Genomic DNA, 21447 nt, shown 5'->3' with positions numbered 1-21447 from the left:
GTCAGCTTTGACATCGGTATTGCACAACGTTGTTAAACTAGACATCGGGCCGATGTTGGCATTTTTAGCTAATATCATACGATTCTGATGTGCTTGCCGATGTATCGGGCATCCCTTGTGGGAACTCCTTCAAGACTGTTGGAAAAGCATTCAATGTGAAGCTGGTTGATAGGATGCCAAGAATGTGCAAAGCTGTCATCAAGGCAAAGGGTGGCTACTTTGAAGAATCTTTAATATAAAATATATTTTGATTTGTTTAACACGTTTTTGGTTACTACATGAGTCCATATGTGTTATTTCCTAGTTTTGATGTCTTCACTTTTATTCTGCAATGTAGTAAAAATAAAGAAATACCCTTGAATGAGTAGGTGTGTCCAAACTTTTGACTGCTATGGTGTATTGCATTTTTTTTTCCTCATACACTTTTTGTGCAAAATATTCAGCATCACTGCAGGGCTATCTGTCTCTGTACTGTTGAATTAAAAAGTACATTAGTACTGCAAGTGATTTCGTTCGCCGGTATCACACACTGGTTTGCAGCTGCCTATCCAAATATGTGAATATTAGTCCGTTTCTATGGAGGGAGCGTGAGTACTCTCCTTTCACCAGGTTTCCACTAGTTACCACAGCCACAAAGTCCAAATTGACTATTGTAAAAGTTCATGAAAACAAATCGTTTTTTGGTCATAATTTAAGTTTAGGGGTATGGTTTTAGTTCTTAAAATCACCTTCTAAGAAGAAATTGTAGAAATAGGCGGGGTTTGACTTTCTGGCTGTGGTAACTAGTGACAACCCTTCCCCCAGTGTTCCAGCCCCTCGGGGCTCCGCGAGCACGCATGCGCGCGATACCGTAAGGGAATGGCTGTTGTGTGATCGGGGGTTGGGCCGCCAGGAGCGAAGGGACAGCTGCAAGAATTTTTAATGTCCGCCATGTTGGCTATGGCGTATTGAACCAGGGAGGAAGAGCGGAGCCTCGGAAAAAAAGAGACCGACAGTAATCGACCAAAATCCGGGCCTTCCCGGCTCCCGTTCGCATCGCCGTGTACCTGCCCTGCTACCAAGCGAACGGTTGACTTCTGATCAACATCACCGATCCATCCATGAGAACTCAAACCAGTACTGCTGTGAACATTATTAGATCGATAGCTTTATGCTGCATCTTACATGATAAAAAATGAGTAAATTGTCGTTTCGGGCACGGGCGCTGGACGCTACCAAGCTTCTACCCGTTTTCCGCTGCGAGGACTTGCCTGACCTGCACGAATATGCCTCTATCAATCGGGCAGTGCCGCAAATGCCAACTGGGATGGAGAAAGAGGAGGAATCGGTATGTTTTATTATCGCTGTCAGATTCATATTTGAGATGTTTGCACTATGTTCACAATATGGGGGTCGCCCCTATCTTGCCTGCGCAAGTTTGCACAAAATGGCGGCCGTGTCGGTTTTCTGTGAAGTGTAAATTGCGACGAAATGTGCGTGTAACACCGACATTTTGCCGTCAACATTATCCAAGCCGTGTATTGTTTCGAATTTAGGTTAGTAATCCGTGTTGTATCCACTTATTTCACTTGGATTTACATTGGAAAGCACAAAGGGGTCACGTGATTCTTTTCACAGCCGCCATTTTGTTTACGTTGTCTTTGCCAAAAACACAGTTGGGGATGGGCTTTGAAGTGGTTCCCTTACCACGAACAAATACCAGGGGGAGACACTGAGTCGACATGTCTTTCTTATGCATGTTTTGAATGGGCTACACATTTGGACAGATCGGTAAAACAACCATCACACGCACGACGCTGTGCGACTGGCACTACTAGTCAATAATTGTAAACAGAAACGTGCATGTCTTTTGCATGAAGCAAACTCTAAGGCGCTGATACCTCTTGCCAGACTGCACAGGCTATTTTCTAATACATAAGTGTGCACAAAAGCTATTCTTAGCCAAGTGTCTCAAATTGACAGGAACATTGAGTCTGTTGGAATGTATACCATAGTCAAATTCTTTCAAGCTTGGACTACAACTGACAGAAAATATGCAATTTAGAAGCCAGTCCAGGTATTCATAAAGTACCTCAGAGTAGGAGGCTGTAGTAAACTAGCTATGGAAGTAAAGAGCACCTGCCTAAGGGTAATGAAGCACATGATCTCCTGAATGTAATATAGCAGATCTGAGTACTGATGTGGTGTGCATATTTTTTGCCTGTCGGGGCGTGACGCAAAACATTCCAGTTCTGGGTTATAAATCCAAAATTAACCTAGTGGTCAATTTTGAACATTGTGGTATGATGATTGGCAATGTCTCTCTTAACTAGAGCATCAGAGGGGGCCTCCCTCTGAACGCAGCGGGAGGGATGGGGGAGCAGTAGTGCAGTTAAATTAACTACCAGAAGAATAAACCAGCCCCTCTCCCTTCCTGTGCTCTCTGTTATGTAACCTCCTGGAGTGACAGAGACTGTTTTACTACAGTGGCTCAAGTGATATGCAGCATGGCTGTCTGACCCTCATCTACCCCAGTGGGAACTGGATGGAAAACCTGCACTGCTCTCTTTATAGTGATGGAAAACCTGGACTGTGCTCTTTATAGTGCTTTACTTGTGTCTTACTGCACATCGGGTTAGTGGTCCAGAAGTTTTGTGATATTTGGGATGCAGTCTTGGGGCTGGTTCACTGGGGCAGACTCAATGGATGATCTGCTAGCTAGCTTTCCCTGACCAGGTTGTTTTAAATCTGGAAAGCAAAGCTCTGTGGCTGGCCGCCTATAGTGAAACCATATAGGAATCAACAGCATGCATATTTTATACATCTCAATGTTTTATGCAGTTTTTATGGAATGTTGGATGTATTGTTTCCCCTCATGCTTGCTCTAGGACTGGGGTAGGCAACCCTATTTTTGATTTAACAGATTTGGAAGACCAGGTGTGTTGAATTTTAGGCATTCAATGAACTGATCAATTAGCTCAGTTGGGCAGGTGTTGTCCCTAGTTTGAACAAAATCATGTAGCACTGCAGGAACAGGGTTGCTTACCCCTCTAAGAAATAGAAGACTGTTTGGCTTGACCTATGTCTTTTTCCTTGACTGTCCTCTAGCTTCATTAAGTCCAAATTGATTATTCTTGTCTTGGTGGATTTGTCTTTGCACAATTAAGCTACTTGGTTACTGAATGGACTGTGCCTAACCTGTTTGAGATCTTGGATTTGTTTGATACTTTGTACGACGGGTGAGCGCTAGGCCAGGGGTTCTCAAAGTGGGATCCATGAAGGTACTGTAGTGGGTCCGCAGCCAGATCTCAAAATATATATTTTTTTAACTGATTAAACATATTTTGGCCAAAGGATCCTTAGAATAAGTTAAGCGTGTAATACAAAACAATGTGATATTATTAATCTACAACAGGGATGGGCTACTCCAGTCCTCGGGGGCCTGATTGGTGTAACCCTTTGCCCCAGCTAACACACACTTCAGTAATCAACTAATCATCTTCTGTTTAGAATGCAGTTTAATCAGCTGTCTTTTTCTATGGATGGGGGAGAAAACGGCACAGCTCCAGCCCTCGGACTAGTTTCCCATCCCTGATCTACAATTGATCTTGTTAACCCTGCACAACATGGGCCTGGGAGGCTCACAGGAATATATTTTTATGGACAGTTCTCCACTTTTTAACTCTATTTCTTGTGTTCCCCCAAAATGTTTTTTTTTTAACTTAAATGTACTGTAATTTAAAGTAACTGTCCAGTCAATCTCACTTTTAAAGTTAATATTCTTTTAACTCATACCCAAATAATGTTGACACATTCTATACCTGTATTTGTGGCCAAAGCATAAATTGTAGGAAATGAACTTCAAAACTGCAACATTCTCTCCAATGCCAAGAGGCGGGCCTTAAATGTTCCTTCACGGGATCCGAGACTAAAACTCTTCATGCTATTTCTCTCACTCAAGTTGTTTTGAGGGCGTTCCTGATGAGTTTGCTGTAACAGAAAGGGGTTCCCGGCCCAAAAAGGTTTGAGAATGCATGCGCTAAGCTGTGTCCCATGTAGTGAACAATTTCCAACCCCTGCCTGCCTCGCCCAGTTTGAGTTTTGTAATCCTTCAAGAGGAACATGAGTCAGACTGAGCCAGTGTTTCATAATCTTCCACACTGACAATACACCACCTAGCCTAATAGCTAACATCCCTGCTGAAACAGTACAGTACACCTAGCTAATGTCCCTGCTGAAATGTTGACATATGCTGCATGATTTGAGTGCAGTGCTGTTGCATCTGTTACTTTACTAGAATTTACTATACACACTAGGCGGCTACTTAAATCTGTCAATCAAAACAGAATCTGCACTAAGGCCGTAATTATAAAACCTACTTGAATACTGAACTCGGTCTTGAACAGGCCTGTGACGACCATTTTAATTTAATTGAACGTAAGAGAAAATTGGCCTGCTTCTACCTTTGATTACACAACTCTTACCTTTAGCGGATGCCATTGTCTGACTGAACAGATTGGCTATGAGTCAGTTATTCCCTGTATGCCTCGCCCAGTTTGGGGCGGCAGGTAGCCTAGTGGTTAGAACGTTGGGCTTATAACTGAAAGGTTGCAAGATCGAATCCCTGAGCTGACAAGGTAAAAATCTGTCATTCTGCCCCTGAACAAAGCAGCTAACCCACTGTTCCTAGACCGTCATTGAAAACAATAATTTGTTCTTACTGACTTGCCTAGTAAAATAAAAATATCAGGGCTGCCCAACCCTTTTCCTGGAGATCTACAGTTCTGTAGGTTTTCAGTCAACCCTAAATTAACACACCTGATTCTACTAATTAGCTGCTCAAGACCGAAACTAGCTCAATCAGCGATGCTAAATTACGGTTCGACTGAAACGTAGATCTCCAGGAAGAGGGTTGAGCAGCCCTTTTATTTCTTTCATCACATTCCTAGTGGGTCAGAAGTTTACATGCTCTCAATTAGTATTTGGTAGCACTGCCTTTAAATTGTTTAACTTGGGTCAAATGTTTTGGATAGCCTTCCACAAGCTTCCCACAATAAGAATTTTGACCTATTCCTGACAGAGCTGGTGTAACTGAGTCAGGTTTGTAGGCCTCCTTGCTCGTACATGCTTTTTCAGTTCTGTCCACAAATTTTCTATAGGATTGAGGTCAGGGCTTTGTGATGGCCACTCCAATAGCTTGACTTTGTTGTCCTTAACCTGTTGGGTCTAGGGGGCAGCATTTGCACGTCTGGATAAAAAAAATGTACCCGATTTAATCTGGTTACTAATCCTACCCAGTAACTAGAATATGCATATTCTTATTATATATGGATAGAAAACACTCTAAAGTTTCCAAAACTGTTTGAATGGTGTCTGTGAGTATAACAGAACTCATTTGGCAGGCAAAACCCTGAGACATTTTCTGACAGGAAGTGGATACCTGATGTGTTGTATTGACTTTAAACCTATCCCATTGAAAAACACAGGGGTTTAGGAATATTTTGGCACTTCCTATTGCTTCCACTAGATGTCACCAGCCTTTACAAAGTGTTTTGAGTCTTCTGGAGGGAGATCTGACCGAACAAGAGCCATGGAACGATGATGGCCCATTAGACACCTTGCGCGAAGTTCATCTTGGGTACCCTCGTTCCAATACGTTATAAAAGAGTATGCATTCGTCCACCTTGAATATTATTCATGTTCTGGTTAAAAAGGCCCTAATGATTTATGCTATACAACGCTTTGACATGTTTGAACGAACGTAAATATATTTTTTCCCCTCGTTCATGACGAGAAGTCCGGCTGGCTTAGATCATGTGCTAACAAGACGGAGATTTTTGGACATAAATGATGAGCTTTTTTGAACAAAACTACATTCGTTATGGACCTGTGATACCTGGAAGTGACATCTGATGAAGAGAATCAAAGGTAATGGATTATTTACATAGTATTTTCGATTTTAGATCTCCCCAACATGACGTCTAGTCTGTATCGCAACGCCGTATTTTTCTGGGCGCAGTGCTCAGATTATTGCAAAGTGTGATTTCCCAGTAAGGTTATTTTTAAATCTGGCAAGTTGATTGCGTTCAAGAGATGTAAATCTATAATTCTTTAAATGACAATATAATATTTTACCAATGTTTTCTAATTTTAATTATTTAATTTCTTACGCTTACTTGACTGCCGGTTATTGGAGGGAAACGATTTCCTCAACATCAATGCCATAGTAAAACGCTGTTTTTGGATATAAATATGAACTTGATAGAACTAAAAATGCATGCATTGTCTAACATAATGTCCTAGGAGTGTCATCTGATGGAGATTGTAAAAGGTTAGTGCATCATTTTAGCTGGTTTTATGGTTTTGGTGACCCTGTCTTTGACTTGACAAAACATTACACACAACTCTTGTAAATGTACTGTCCTAACATACTCTAAATTTATGCTTTCGCCGTAAAACCTTTTTGAAATCGTAAAACGTGGTTAGATTAAGGAGATGTTTATCTTTCAAATGGTGTAACATAGTTGTATTTTTGAAAAATTTGAATTTTGACATTTATTTGGATTCAAATTTGCCGCTCTTGAAATGCACCTGCTGTTGATGGAGTGCACCACGGGTGGCACGCTAGCGTCCCACCTAGCCCCAAGAGGTTAAGCCATTTTGTCACAACTTTTGAAGTATGCTTGGGGTCATTGTCCATTTGGAAGACCCATTTGTGACCAAGCTTTACCTTCCTGACTGATGTCTTGAGATGCTGCTTCAATATATCCACATCATTTTCCTGCCTGATGATGCCATCTATTTTGTGAAGTGCACCAGACCCTCCTGCAGCAAAGCACCCCCACAACATGATGCTGCCACCGCGTGCTTCACGGTTGGGATGGTGTTCTTCGGCTTACAAGCCTCCCCCTTTTTCCTCCAAACATAATGATGGTCATTATGGCCAAACAGTTCTATTTTTGTTTCATCAGACCAGAGGACATTTCTCCAAAAAGTACGATCTTTGTCCCCATGTGCAGTTGCAAACCGTACTCTGGCTTTTTTTATAGCGGTTTTGGAGCAGTGTCTTCTTCCTTGCTGAGCGGCCTTTCAGGATATAGGACTCGTTTTACTGTGGATATAGATACTTTTGTACCCGTTTTCTCCAGCATCTTCACAAGATCATTTGCTGTTCTGGGATTGATTTTCACATTTCTCACAAGTACGTTCATCTCTAGGAGACAGAACACATCTCCTTCCTGAGCGGAATGACCGCTGTGGTCCCATGGCGTTTATACTTGCATACTATTGTTTGTACAGATGAACGTGGTACCTTCAGGCGTTTGGAAAATGCACCCAAGGATGAACCAGACTTGTGGTCTACATTTTTTTTGCTGATTTCTTTTGATTTTCCCATGATGTTAAGCAAAGAGGCACTGAGTTTGAAGGTAGGCCTTGAAATACATCCACAGGTACACCTCCAATTGACTCAAATGATGTCAATTAGCCTATCAGAAGCTTCTAAAGCCATGACATAATTTTCAGGAATTTTCCAAGCTGTGTAAAGGCACAGTCAACTTAGTGTATGTAAACTTCTGACCCACTGGAATTGTGATACAGTGAATTATAAGTGAAATAATCTGTCTGTAAACAATTGTTGGAAAAACTTCTTGTGTCATGCACAAAGTAATGTCCTAATCGACTTGCTGAAACTATAGTTTGTTAACAAGAACTTTGTGGAGTGGTTGAAAAAATGAGTTTTAATGACTCCAACCTAAGTGTATGTAAACTTCTGTCTTCAACTGTATATAGTACACCTATTTTGACTTGGGCCCAGGCAATCAGCTTGTCTAATGAACACCTGCTGGAGGCCACTTTTTTTTATTGGTGTCCTGTTCCTCGGGGGAACATTAAATTGAGGGAAATGCATGTCCCTGTGAAAATAGGCTGCACAACTTTCCCACCTGTATTTCTGTTTTAGCCTAGGTGTCCTAGCTGTGTGTATCAGGTAGTCTAATGGTATCAGATGTTTCTGCTCTTGACATTGTCATGCCAAAACATGGAGTTGGCATTGATTGAAAAGGAATTGGCATGATGGCACAAATACTAGCACTGAGGCAAGTAAGCTGATGCTTGTAGCAAGGTTTCTGTATCATGGATTTTCATAACATCAGGGTGCTTTTCTGTTTATCACCCACACTACATGTTGCACCTGCCTTAGCTAATGCTGCTAGGCCATAAGAAGGTAGGCTACCTGAGCTATGGATAAGCTAGATGAATGATCTAATGTACGGTCTTTCTCCCTGCTGTGACTATTTTGTTCATTGATTGTTTCATTCATAGACATCCTTTCACTACCATGTGCGTACACATTAGTAGAGGAAGGTCCCCAACTTCACTAAGCTCAGTCTAGCAGCTGTGAGTAATTTTGCTATCGTCAGGTCAGCTGTGATTCAGGTTAGTGGGTCGCTGCCTGGCATTCTCCAGAGGAGCGTGCAAAAGAGTCTTATTCAGGCCTGCTTCCAATTGGTTCCTTATGCAAGTTTTCACCCTGCCTGGAGTTCAGCGGTGTGTGTGAGTTGCCTTAGGCCTAATGGGTGTAATGGGGGCCATGCTGAGACCTTCAAAAACGGCTCTTTGAGAGTTTAATTCTTTATTTACTTTATAGGCTATCATATCTGATATGAACATCCTGTCGGTGACATGGTCACATTACCAAAGCAACAGTCTATCCTTCCAATATGGTTGTCTGGAGTGTATTCATTTATTAATTAGTGAGTGCCACAACAGTTGCCAGGATTCAGCTGTGGGCCCACTGTGCCACCATCAGGACACATTGCGCAAAGATGAGCTACTTCAGTACTGTTTACCACACTTACCAAATATCAGAACAATACATTGAACAGGTTATCCAATAAATGTTATGCTTATGAGGTATTTTGGACTATTTTCAAAGATGTTGACCACTTTAAAACGTCTTCTCCTGGACCGATTTGGCACCAAATTTGTTATGACATCTCTGTACCCATGTCTTAAATGCAACTTTTTCCAGGACTCTAGTGCAAACAGTATGGCTGATATGAGCCAATGAGCTTGCATGACGGTTTTTTCATGTCTAACAGCGCCACCATGCGGCGTAACTGAACCATACTTTACAGGTTAGCTAGACTCATATCCCTGAGCATGTGTGCCAAATTTCATCACCTGGAATCAACAGATTAAGCTATATTAACATGGGTGCATTATAGCGCCACTGTGTGGTCGATCTGACCGTGCTTGAACATGTTAAGTCTTCAGTGTTTGGAACAGGTACCAAGTTTTGTTAAAATACAAATATCCGTGACTGATTTATGTGCCAGACCACGCCCACGTGAATGTGTATTGGTCAATACTAGTCTGGGAAATGTTGCGTTTGGGGAACTTTGTCCGTAGATGCCACAAGTGAAGTTTCAGAGAAGTAGCCTTTTAAGTGTAACTTAAAAATAAAAAATTGTAATGGCTGAGGCAGATTTGTTTTTGGAGAGGGACCTATGTGCTGAATTTCATGACTAGGTCAAACTGGGTTAGGGGCATGACCTTACAAAGTTTCCATGTTAAATCGATTGTTATAGCACCACCATGTGGCCTTTTGGCATGGCATTGCATGAGAGGGTGTGGCCCTTCACCATCATGCTAGGTTGCACTCTCCTTGGCCTTATCTCACGAGAATTAGCATTTTAATTTGGCTTTACGGAAGAAGAGGAATAATAATTAAGACAACTAATGCGAAAGGGTTTCACAAGCTCAGCTGCTGAACCCCTAAAGTCTTTTCTGACATTATTTATTTATTTATTTATATTTATATATATATACTGCTCAAAAAAATAAAGGGAACACTAAAATAACACATCCTAGATCTGAATGAATGAAATAATCTTATTAAATACTTTTTTTCTTTACATAGTTGAATGTGCTGACAAAATCACACAAAAATAATCAATGGAAATCCAATTTATCAACCCATGGAGGTCTGGATTTGGAGTCACACTCAAAATTAAAGTGGAAAACCACACTACAGGCTGATCCAACTTTGATGTAATGTCCTTAAAACAAGTCAAAATGAGGCTCAGTAGTGTGTGTGGCCTCCACGTGCCTGTATGACCTCCCTACAACGCCTGGGCATGCTCCTGATGAGGTGGCGGATGGTCTCCTGAGGGATCTCCTCCCAGACCTGGACTAAAGCATCCGCCTACTCCTGGACAGTCTGTGGTGCAACGTGGCGTTGGTGGATGGAGCGAGACATGATGTGCTCAATCTGATTCAGGTCTGGGGAACGGGCGGGCCATTCCATAGCATCAATGCCTTCCTCTTGCAGGAACTGCTGACACACTCCAGCCACATGAGGTCTAGCATTGTCTTGCATTAGGAGGAACCCAGGGCCAACCGCACCAGCATATGGTCTCACAAGGGGTCTGAGGATCTCATCTCGGTACCTAATGGCAGTCAGGCTACCTCTGGCGAGCACATGGAGGGCTGTGCGGCCCCCCCAAAGAAATGCTACCCCACACCATGACTGACCCACCGCCAAACCGGTCATGCTGGAGGATGTTGCAGGCAGCAGAACGTTCTCCACGGCTGCTCCAGACTGTCACGTCTGTCACGTGCTCAGTGTGAACCTGCTTTCATCTGTGAAGAGCACAGGGCGCCAGTGGCGAATTTGCCAATATTGGTGTTCTGGCAAATGCCAAACCTAGCTAGCAACTTACCAGTGAATCCCGTGGCGCGATTTTCAAATACCTTAGAAATGCTATTACTTCAATTTCTCAAACATATGACTATTTTACAGCATTTTAAAGACAAGACTCTCGTTAATCTAACCACACTGTCCGATTTCAAAAAGGCTTTACAACGAAAGCAAAACATTAGATTATGTCAGCAGAGTACCCAGCCAGAAATAATCAGACACCCATTTTTCAAGCTAGCATATAATGTCACAAAAACCCAGAAGACAGCTAAATGCAGCACTAACCTTTGATGATCTTCATCAGATGACAACCCTAGGACATTATGTTATACAATACATGCATGTTTTGTTCAATCAAGTTCATATTTATATCAAAAACCAGCTTTTTACATTAGCATGTGACGTTCAGAACTAGCATACCCCCCCGCAAACTTCTGGGGAATTTACTAACAATTTACTAAATTACTCACGATAAACGTTCACAAAAAGCATAACAATTATTTTAAGAATTATAGATACAGAACTCCTTTGTGCAATCGAGGTGTCCGATTTTAAAATAGCTTTTCGGTGAAAGCACATTTTGCAATATTCTCAGTTGATAGCCCAGCCATCACGGCTAGCCATTTAGACACCCACCAAGTTTAGCCCTGACAAGTCAGATTTTCTATTACAAAAGTTTGATTACCTTTGTTGTCTTTGTCAGAATGCACTCCCAGGACTGCTACTTCAATAACAAATGTTGGTTTGGTCCAAAATAATCCATCGTTATATCCAAATAGCGGCCTTTTGTTCGTGTGTTCCAGACACTATCCGAAATGGTAAATCAGGGTCACGAGCATGGCGCAATTCGTGACAAAAAAAATTCTAAATATTCCATTACCGTACTTCGAAGCATGTCAACCGCTGTTTAAAATCCATTTTTATGCAATTTTTCTCGTAAAAAAAGCGATAATATTCCGACCGGGAATCTCCGTTTAGGTAAACAGAGGAAAGAAAACAAAGCATTCGGTCGACGCGGGCACGCGCCTGAGTCTCACAGTACTGTAACCAGCCACTACCCAAACGCGCTACTTTTTTTCAACCAGAGCCTGCAAAGCCAGGATTCAGCTTTTTGCTGCCTTCTGAGAGCCCATGGCAGCCGTAGGAAGTGTCACGTAACAGCAGAGATCCTTTGTTTTGGATAGAGATGGCAAAGAAGGCCAACAAATGGTCAGACAGGGTACTTCCTGTACAGAATCTTCTCAGGTTTTGGCCTGCCGTATGAGTTCTGTTATACTCACAGACACCATTCAACCAGTTTTAGAAACTTCAGAGTGTTTTCTATCCAAATCTACTAATAATATGCAAATATTTGACTCTGGGCCCGAGTGGCCGTTTACTCTGGGCACGCTTTTCATCAGAAATCGAAAATACTGCCCCCTATACCTTGACAGGTTAACATAGGTGGCTGGCTGTAGCTGAGGGGCTTTGCTGCTGTCGAGAGCTTTTTTCACCTTGCAGTTGTCGTAAAGTAGGGGATAGTTCTATAAATGATTTGAATACATTAGTCGCCACAACACTGGAGCACTTTTTGCGCAACACTTGCATTTGGTTTATTGGTTTGTCTGTTGCATAAATACTGACATACCACTGAAGACGCCTTTCTTTGGCACTAAATCAATCTCGTTAGCACTCGCAGCACTCATATTTCCAATGTCTACTGAGGTAAAGCCCTTTCTCTCATCACCAGCGTCTAATTGCGCAGTGTACACAGGGACATTTGTGATTGGCCAGCATGTACATGCAGTGTGAGAGCCTGCTTGTGGTTGGTCAGCATCCTCTATGCATGTAGGGAGTGAATGAATAGAATCTAGCTTATTTCATTGGCGGTATCGTAAGTCTAGTTTTGTTGTATTAATGGATTGTAAAAATAAAACGAGAATCGCAGCCTCTTGCTATTTATGGAAATTGCACGTCTGTCTAATTTTTTATCTGAATTTGATTAATCGTGTTGCATCATGATTTGCTTCAACTGCTAACAGAAGACCTAAGACTGGCCTGTTAATGTTTGTAGACTAGCTTCAGATACTAGCTTCTCTGTTAACCTCTCTAGGGGGTGTGGGACGCTACCGTCCCACCTAGCCAACATCAAGTGAAATTGCAGAGCGCCAAATTAAATTACTATAACTATTTAACTTTCATAACATCACAAGTGCAATACATCAAAATAAAGCTTATCTTGTTGTTAATCCAGCCGCCGTGTCAGATTTCAAAAATACTTTACGGCGAAAGCAAACGATGCGATTATCTGAGAACAGCGCCCAGCAGACAAATCATTACAAACAGTTAGCAGCCAAGAGTAACAAAAGTCAGTAATAGCGATAAAATTAATCACTTACCTTTGATTTTCAACCATATGAACATCAAAGACTCCATGTTACACAAATGTTAGATAAAGTCCCTCTTTATATCCAAAACCTCCGTTTTGTTGGTGCGTTTTGTTCAGTAATTCATTGTAACAAAGCGCGGTCACAGCAGGCAGACGAATGCAGACAGACCATGCATAGCCAATGTGATTGATAGGATGTTTATTTTTATCAGGATATTTTGTTCCTGCTGGCCGTAATTCTTAAAAAAAAAGTATTTGTTGGCTTTATGTAGGCAATTTTTACTTATTGGCAATGGCAATAAAGTTACTTTTAGAATTTTGATTAAAACCACATGACATTGATTTTGAGATATTAAGACTTGATTATAACTGAAATGAAACTTCCACGACAATCACAACTGGCACGCAGATCAGTAGAGATGGTACGACAACTTAGCGTTCCAAATGGAGAAGGTTGCCTACCGCTCGTGTAGCTGATCACGAGCAGTGATTATTTTTTTTTATTTGTATATATTTTATTTTTTTTTTTTTGCTTAGGCTATATTGATCTCTGGCTCCCTCTTTAGTAATTTGTGTTAAAAAAATATTGCAGTGCTTAAAGAATCAGGCAAAAGCCCTATTCAAACGGGATACACTTTACTGGGGAGCTCAGTTAATGTAATTGTGCACAAACACAAATCGCCACATCTGTAATTTTTGTGCTGTCCGACTCTGCCATCTTGGTAATTTTTACTTGGCAAGGAAGTTATCCTAGCCCTAAAAACCTACTGTTTTTCAGCAAACTCTCAGGTCCTCTGATAATACTTATCCCGTGTGAATCGTCATCCCTGCGTTTTGAGTGATATTAGATTTAAACAGGTGCTGCACCCAGTTTGGATAAGAACATGGGAACAAATTGATGCTTAACCTGTTATGGCTAGGGGGCAGTATTTTCACGGCTGGATAAAAAACGTGCCCGATTTAATCTGGTTACCACTCCTACCCAGTAACTAGAATATGCATATACTTATTACATATGGATAGAAAACACCCTAAAGTTTCTAAAACTGTTTGAATGGTGTCTGTGAGTATAACAGAACTCATTTGGCAGGCAAAAACCTGACAAGGTTTCATGCAGGAAGTGGCCTGTCTGACAAGGTGTCGTTCTTCTTGTCTCTGTTTATTGAAGAGTGAGGATCTTAGCTGTCCCGTGACACTTCCTACGGCTGCCATAGGGTCTCAGAAGGCGGCAAAAAGCTGAATCGTGGCTTTGCAGGCTCTGGCTGAAACAAAGTAGCGTGTTTGGCTAGTGGCTGGTTACAGTACTGTGAGACTCAGGCGCGTGCCCGCGTCGACCGAATGCTTTGTTTTCTTTCCTCTGTTTAGCTAAAAGGAGATTCCCGGTCGGAATATTATCGCTTTTTACGAGAAAAATGGCATAAAAATGGATTTTAAACAGCGGTTGACATGCTTCGAAGTACGGTAATGGAATATTTCGATTTTTTTTTTGTCACGAATTGCGCCATGCGCCCGACCCTGATTTACCATTTCAGATAGTGTCTGGGACGCACGAACAAAACGCCGCTATTCGGATATAACGCTGGATTATTTTGGACCAAACCAACATTTGTTATTGAAGTAGCAGTCCTGGGAGTGCATTCTGACGAAGACAACAAAAGGTAATCAAACTTTTATAATAGTAAACCTGATATTGGTGAGTGCTAAACTTGCCGGGTGTCTAAATAGCTAGCCCGTGATGCCTGGGCTATGTACTTAGAATATTGCAAAATGTGCTTTCACCAAAAAGCTATTTTAAAATTGGACATATCGAGTGCATAGAGGAGTTCTGTATCTATAATTCTTAAAATAATTGTTATGCTTTTTGTGAACTTTTATCGTGAGTAATTTAGTAAATTCTTAGTGAATTCGCCGGAAGTTTGCGGGGGTATGCTAGTTCTGAACGTCACATGCTAATGTAAAAAGCTGGTTTTTGATATAAATATGAACTTGATTGAACAAAACATGCATGTATTGTATAACATAATGTCCTAGGGTTGTCATCTGATGAAGATCATAAAAGGTTTGTGCTGCATTTAGCTGTCTTCTGGGTTTTTGTGACATTATATGCTAGCTTGAAAAATGGGTGTCTGATTATTTCTGGCTTGGTACTCTGCTGACATAATCTAATGTTTTGCTTTCGTTGTAAAGCCTTTTTGAAATCGGACAGTGTGGTTAGATAAAGGAGAGTCTTATCTTTAAAATGCTGTGAAATAGTCATATGTTTGAAAAATTGAAGTTTTTGTATTTTTGAGGAGTTTGTATTTCGCGCCACGCCCATCATTGGATGTTGGAGCAGGTGTTCCGCTAGCGGAACGTCTAGATGTAAGAGGTTAAAACAAGGTGCTATGCACGTAGCCTACAGATGAAAGAACTGTTTAGTCACACCAACTTTCCTTGTGCCATACTTCTCTTTCAAAAGATGAAGTAGATATTGTGCCAATGAATTGACATTCTTCAGTTAATTAAATGTCTGCATAGGTTACGGTTCATGGTTCTTATTGATATGCGTTATTATTTTGACTTTCTTTGAACTGAAGGCCCGTTAGGCCAATATTAGGCTATCCCTACACCTTTGAAATGTCTTCGTCTAGAAGAGCCTCCAGGCTGACATCATAGTGGTTCATTTTGAATGAGGGGAGAAAAAAAATATTACAGGGGTAAAACTAATCCCGCCCGAATCGTCCACTGGAAAAACAGACATGCTGGGGTGATAATTACATAACCGATGTTCTGTAGTAATACTAGTCCCGTGCGAATAGGGCTAAAGTAACCTATATATATGTGTGTGTATAGTTAATTTTATTCAAACATAGGGTGTGTCTGTATATGGAAAAATAAATGTTTTACATTTTCTACTAATCGATTGGTCGAAAAAACACTCGGTTGATTTTTTTTTTTGTCTGGGACTGCCCAACTGTTTCTAGCGTCTCAACCAACCTAATGAGAACTTGAGTGTGTGTACATGTATCCCAAAGTTTATAGACTCACCTGTACTGATATTGTTTTGAGTTGATCTGAGGATGCTGAACGTCCGACCTCGAATTCCCCTGAATTGATTTCCCCCATAATGTGAATTAAAATTTGATGAGTACTGTGAATGTGACCTCGGATGGGGAGACTGGACCTACTGGGGTGTAAGCCTATGTTGAATTGCTGGGAGGGCTTAACCTTTTCACAGGTACCAACAAGCGTGTGTGAACATTCTACACTGGTCCCTGCCACGAATGCTTAAACCGGTTGGATTAGAAAGCTCACCTAGAACGTCCAGTTTCGATTGATGCAACAGTCAGCGTTTGAGCTAGCCACACATTTTTTCCAGAACCATTTTGCACAAACACAATCCTTACAAAGTCATGTCCTGAATGTGACAAGTTTATTTTGGAATGCAATGTTAAGACATTCACAGAAATAGCAACAGCATACATAATCATCCAAACCAGAAAATGTGGACTACATTCGTCCTAGCGCTAAATAAGGAGAGCTTGACGTAACACAAGCATATTTAGAAAACTCTAGGCTGACAGACCACAATATGAATTAGCCAATTTGTAAGTCGCTCTGGATAAGAGCGTCTGCTAAATGACGTAAATGTTGCTAATAGCAATTACTATTTGTAATACTTCACGGGTGAGCTCAACATGATTTGAAATATTTGAGTAAAACACTTCCTAGAAATGTTTACGTAATCCATCGATGGGTAGTTTGTGTGTGCCACCATGTTTTTCACGTCAACCAAAGGTAATAAGAGACAAGATTAGTTTGGTCTGTTTACAGTATGCATCTTGAAGGGGGTGTGATGTCTACGATCAGTTACTTACCTTCATTCACTTCCGGAAGTTTACTCGAAAGATGAGTGAACCATTCCTTGACCTCAATACATTTTTGGTCTGATAGATGTTTACGTGACACCCAGAATGCATTGTATAATGTCAACAAACATGGCGCCACACATAGCTGGCAAATAGCTTAGCATTAGCTCATTATAATTAGTACGACCTTCAAAAAAGTATTTTACACATATCATAGGTGTCCATTACAATTTATGCAATAATCGGAATGCATTATAAAACTACATGCATACATACATATTTCATGCTACAGTAGAAACGACAACATGATATACAGAAAAGGGCACTTACTTTGATAGGAATGCACACATCCACACACAGTTGTTATTTGTAAGGAAAACAACAATGGAGGCAATGTGAGCACCAGCTAGAAAATAAACGTAAAATGCCTATTGTAGTTGGAAACGGCAGCAAATTAATGGAATATCTATAAATGCGTACAGAGGCCCATTATCAGAAACATCACTCCTGTGTTCCAATGGCACGTTGTGTTAGCTAATCCAAGTTTATCATTTTAAAAGGCTAATAGATCATTTAGAAAACCCTTTTGCAATTATATTAGCACAGCTGAATACTGTTGTGCTTGTTAAAGAAGCAATAAAACTGGCCTTTAGACTCGTTGAGTATCTGGAGTATTAGCATTTGTGGGTTCGATTACAGGCTCAAAATGGCTAGAAACAAAACTTAATTCTGAAACTCGTCAGTCTATTCTTGTTCTGAGAAATGAAGGCTATGCCTTGAATAGAATGGAATCGCCTTCATTTCTCAGAACAAGAATAGACTGACGAGTTTCAGAAGTTCTTTGTTTCCTACATTTTATTTGTGTGCTTCTACTTAAGCGCACATGTGCTCATTGTAAAAATTTTAAAAAAATCAGCGTAGATCCCTGAACTATAATAATAAATAAGCACTATCACTCAGCATTTTGTGGCAGGACAGGCACTTTGATGCTTAATATTCAGTTGTAGATATGTTTGTTTTTATTATTGTATCTAAATAATTTATTTTAACATTGGTTAAAAGACACCGGTCACAAAAATGAAATTAAGCATTTATACCCCATTTATTACTTACTCTTAATCATAGTTTTTGTAACATTAGAAAGTGTGCTCAGTTAGATTTTTGGTGTAATTGCGTATAATACATTTTTTACCTGCCGCAGTTGTAGTGTAGGCCTACTGACCTTTACCTTCCTCCCCCACAGGAGCACCATCTACAGCGGGCTATCTCGGCACAGCAGGTGTATGGGGAGAAACGGGACAACATGGTCATCCCCGTCCCCGAAGCAGGGAGCAACATCGCCTACTACGAGTCCCTCTACCCTGGGGACTTCAAGATGCCAAAGCAGCTCATTCACATACAACGTAAGGAGTATTACTGTTCATGTAGCCTGTTTGTCAGTGGTCTTTGTTTTTCTGTTGTCTCTTTGGTCAGTCGGCAGATGTTTGTTTTTCTTCTCTTGAGTGTGCCTTGCGTGTGTGCACATACTGCAGTTTGTGTTCATGCTGCTGTGTGTTTGCAGTGCTTGTGTGCTCTGTCTGGGGTATGTTTAAAGCCCCAGTGCAGTCCAAAATGTGGTGTTCCTGTGTTTTATATATATTTCCTCACTAAGGTTGGAGTAATATTGTGAAATTGTGAAAAGTATGGTAATGCAGTTTTAGTGTAAGTTTCAAACGACCCTGAAATGTGTCTGTTTTGGTGGGATGGAGTTTTGGCCTTCCATGTTGACATCACCATGCGGTAAATTTGTTAGGTGCAATACATCAATAAGACAGCGTTCCAAACCTCTCTGCCAATAAAGGCAGACAGTTGTAGCAAAATTCTTGTTTGAGAAATTGCCCTTTGCTAAGAACCTGTTTTTTGTTTCTGTTTTCAATAAAAAAAAATTGTCAAATCCCTGTAAGGTACTTAATTATTACCCAGAAAGTATTTGATATTGAGATTACATTAGTTGCATTGGACCTTTAAGTGATTGTCAGCCCCTGGTATTTCTCTAATAGCAGCAGTGTGATCCGGAGGTGTCCTGCGGTCTGAAAGCATTTGAGCACAGTGAGAGAGGGCACAGATGGGAAGGTAGAGGGGCACAGGCTAGGCAGGGGGTGTGGGACACTGAATAGTCTAAGCCCAGGGGACCCCTCTCAGCCCCAGCTCACAAACACTCCTGTCAGCTCAGTTTTTTTTCTAAGGGGCTTTCATGTCTAACCAAAGGGAGGGCAGGCTTTTTGCAAGCTTAGTGGATTTCTGGAGTTTGCCGCATTAAGCTGCTGATTGTGATCTGTGCTAAATATAGAGACGTGTGTTTTTACCAGAGTTCCCATGGTCATCTTTCTGTAACCCTTATTAACCTCTATGGGCTAGGTGGGATGCTTGCGTCCCACCTACTCAACAGCCAGTGTAATCCCGTGGCGCGATATTCAAATACCTCAAAATGCAAAAACTTCAATTTTTCAAACATATTTTACACCATTTTAAAGACAAGACTCTCGTTAATCTAACCACACTGTCCGATTTCAAAAAGGCTTTACAACGAAAGCAAAACATTAGATTATGTCAGCAGAGTACCCAGCCAGAAATAATCAGACACCCATTTTTCAAGCTAGCATATAATGTCACATAAACCCAAACCAAAGATAAATGCAGCACTAACCTTTGATATCTTCATCAGATGACAACCCTAGGACATAATGTTATACAATACATGCATGTTTTGTTCAATCAAGTTCATATTTATATCAAAAACAGCTTTTTACATTAGCATGTGACTAGCATTCCCACCGAACACTGCCGGTGAATTTACTAAATTACTCATGATAAACGTTCACAAAAAGCATAACAATTATTTTAAGAATTATAGATGCAGAACTCCTCTCTGCACTCGATATGTCCGATTTTAAAATAGCTTTTCGGTGAAAGCACATTTTGCAATATTCTAAGTAGATAGCCCGGCATCACAGGGCTAGCTATTTAGACACCCAGCAAGTTTAGCACTCAGCAAAGTCACATTTACTATAAGAAAAATGTTATTACCTTTGCTGTCTTCGTCAGAATGCACTCCCAGGACTTCTACTTCAATAACAAATGTTGGTTTGGTCCCAAATAATCCATTGTTATATCCAAATAGCGGCGTTTTGTTCGTGCGTTCAAGACACTATCCGAAAGGGTAAATAAGGGTTACGAGCACGGCGCATTTCGAGACAAAAAAAGTCAAAATATTCCATTACCGTACTACGAAGCATGTCAACCGCTGTTTAAAATCCATTTTTATGCCATTTTTCTCGTAAAAAAGCGATAAAATTCTGACCGGGAAATCGTTTTTTATTACAAAGAGTGAAAGTAAAAGCATGCTCTCCCCTCATGCACGAGCCTCAGTCTAATGGCCCTCTGATAGAGCACTTGCCAAACGCGCTAATGTGTTTCAGCCTGGGGGTGGAATTACATCGTTCAGCTTTTTCCCGCCTTCTGAGAGCCCATGGGAGCCGTAGGAAGTGTCACGTCATGCCAGAGATCCCCTGTATTTGTTAGAGATGATCAAGGAGGGCAAGAAATGGTCAGACAGGCCACTTCCTGTAAGGAATCTTCAGGTTTTGGCCTGCCAAATGAGTTCTGTTATACTCACAGACACCATTCAAACAGTTTTAGAAACTTTAGGGTGTTTTCTATCCAAAGCCAAATATTATATGCATATTCTAGTTACTGGGCAGGAGTAGTAACCAGATTAAATCGGTTACGTTTTTTATCCGGCCGTGCAAATACTGCCCCCTAGCCCCAACAGGTTAAGTACACTGTTTGTCTAGGGCCCTGGTGATCTGGTCAAAAGTAGCGCACTATATAGGGAATTGGGTGCCATTTGGGAAGCACTACCACTTGGGAAGTGTTGCAACATGTTTTTGGGCTAAAAGGCAGGAGTATGGTGGACTGAAGATGGCGGTGCAGAATGCCTTGTGAAGAAGCGTAGAAATTAATGTGCTTTATCGCTGATCTGCTCACTCCTGGCCAAAATCATCCTAACTGGATAATAACTCAAAACTACTTTTAAGGTTAGAGAATTTTATTGACATACTACCGACATATTTTATACGTATACTATTTATAAATATACTGAACAAAAAATGTATAAATGCAACATACAATTTCATAGCTTTTACTGAGTTACAGTACGTATAAGGAAATCAGTCAATAGAAATTTAGTCATTAGGCCCTAATCTATGGATTCCACATTGCTGGGAATACAGATACAGTCGTATGAAAAAGTATGGGCACACCTGACAATTTCCATAATTTCCATTTATAAATAATTGGGTGTTTTGGATCAGCAATATCATTTTGATCTATCAAATAACTGATGTACACAGTAATATTTCAGTAGTGAAATGAGGTTTATTGGATTAACAGAAAATGTGCAATAATGCATCAAAACAAAATTAGACAGGTGCATAAATTTGGGCACCCCAATAGAAAAATCACATCAATATTTAGTAGAGCCTCCTTTTGCTAAAATAACAACATCTAGA

General features: G+C 40.8%; 1 protein-coding gene across 4 annotated transcripts in view; it reads left to right on the top strand.

Moving 5' to 3' along the window:
* The window catches only part of LOC106590037 (enhancer of polycomb homolog 1), a 138489-nt gene that overhangs the window by 33186 nt on the left and 83856 nt on the right, over nucleotides 1-21447 (top strand). For 3 of the 4 annotated variants that reach the window (XM_045710952.1, XM_045710954.1, XM_045710953.1), the window contains one exon: nucleotides 18141-18300. In XM_045710952.1, coding sequence (XP_045566908.1) covers nucleotides 18201-18300 — 100 coding nt within the window. In that variant the 5' untranslated portion in view covers nucleotides 18141-18200. Of the gene's footprint in view, nucleotides 1-837; nucleotides 1328-18140; nucleotides 18301-21447 lie in introns of those variants that run through there. The other variant, XM_045710951.1, reaches the window with a different exon arrangement.

This window comes from Salmo salar, chromosome ssa29 (genome assembly GCF_905237065.1).
Source record: "Salmo salar chromosome ssa29, Ssal_v3.1, whole genome shotgun sequence".
In the NCBI taxonomy this organism is placed as follows: Eukaryota; Metazoa; Chordata; class Actinopteri; order Salmoniformes; family Salmonidae; genus Salmo; species Salmo salar.
This window is presented reverse-complemented; position numbering and strand designations above follow the sequence as displayed.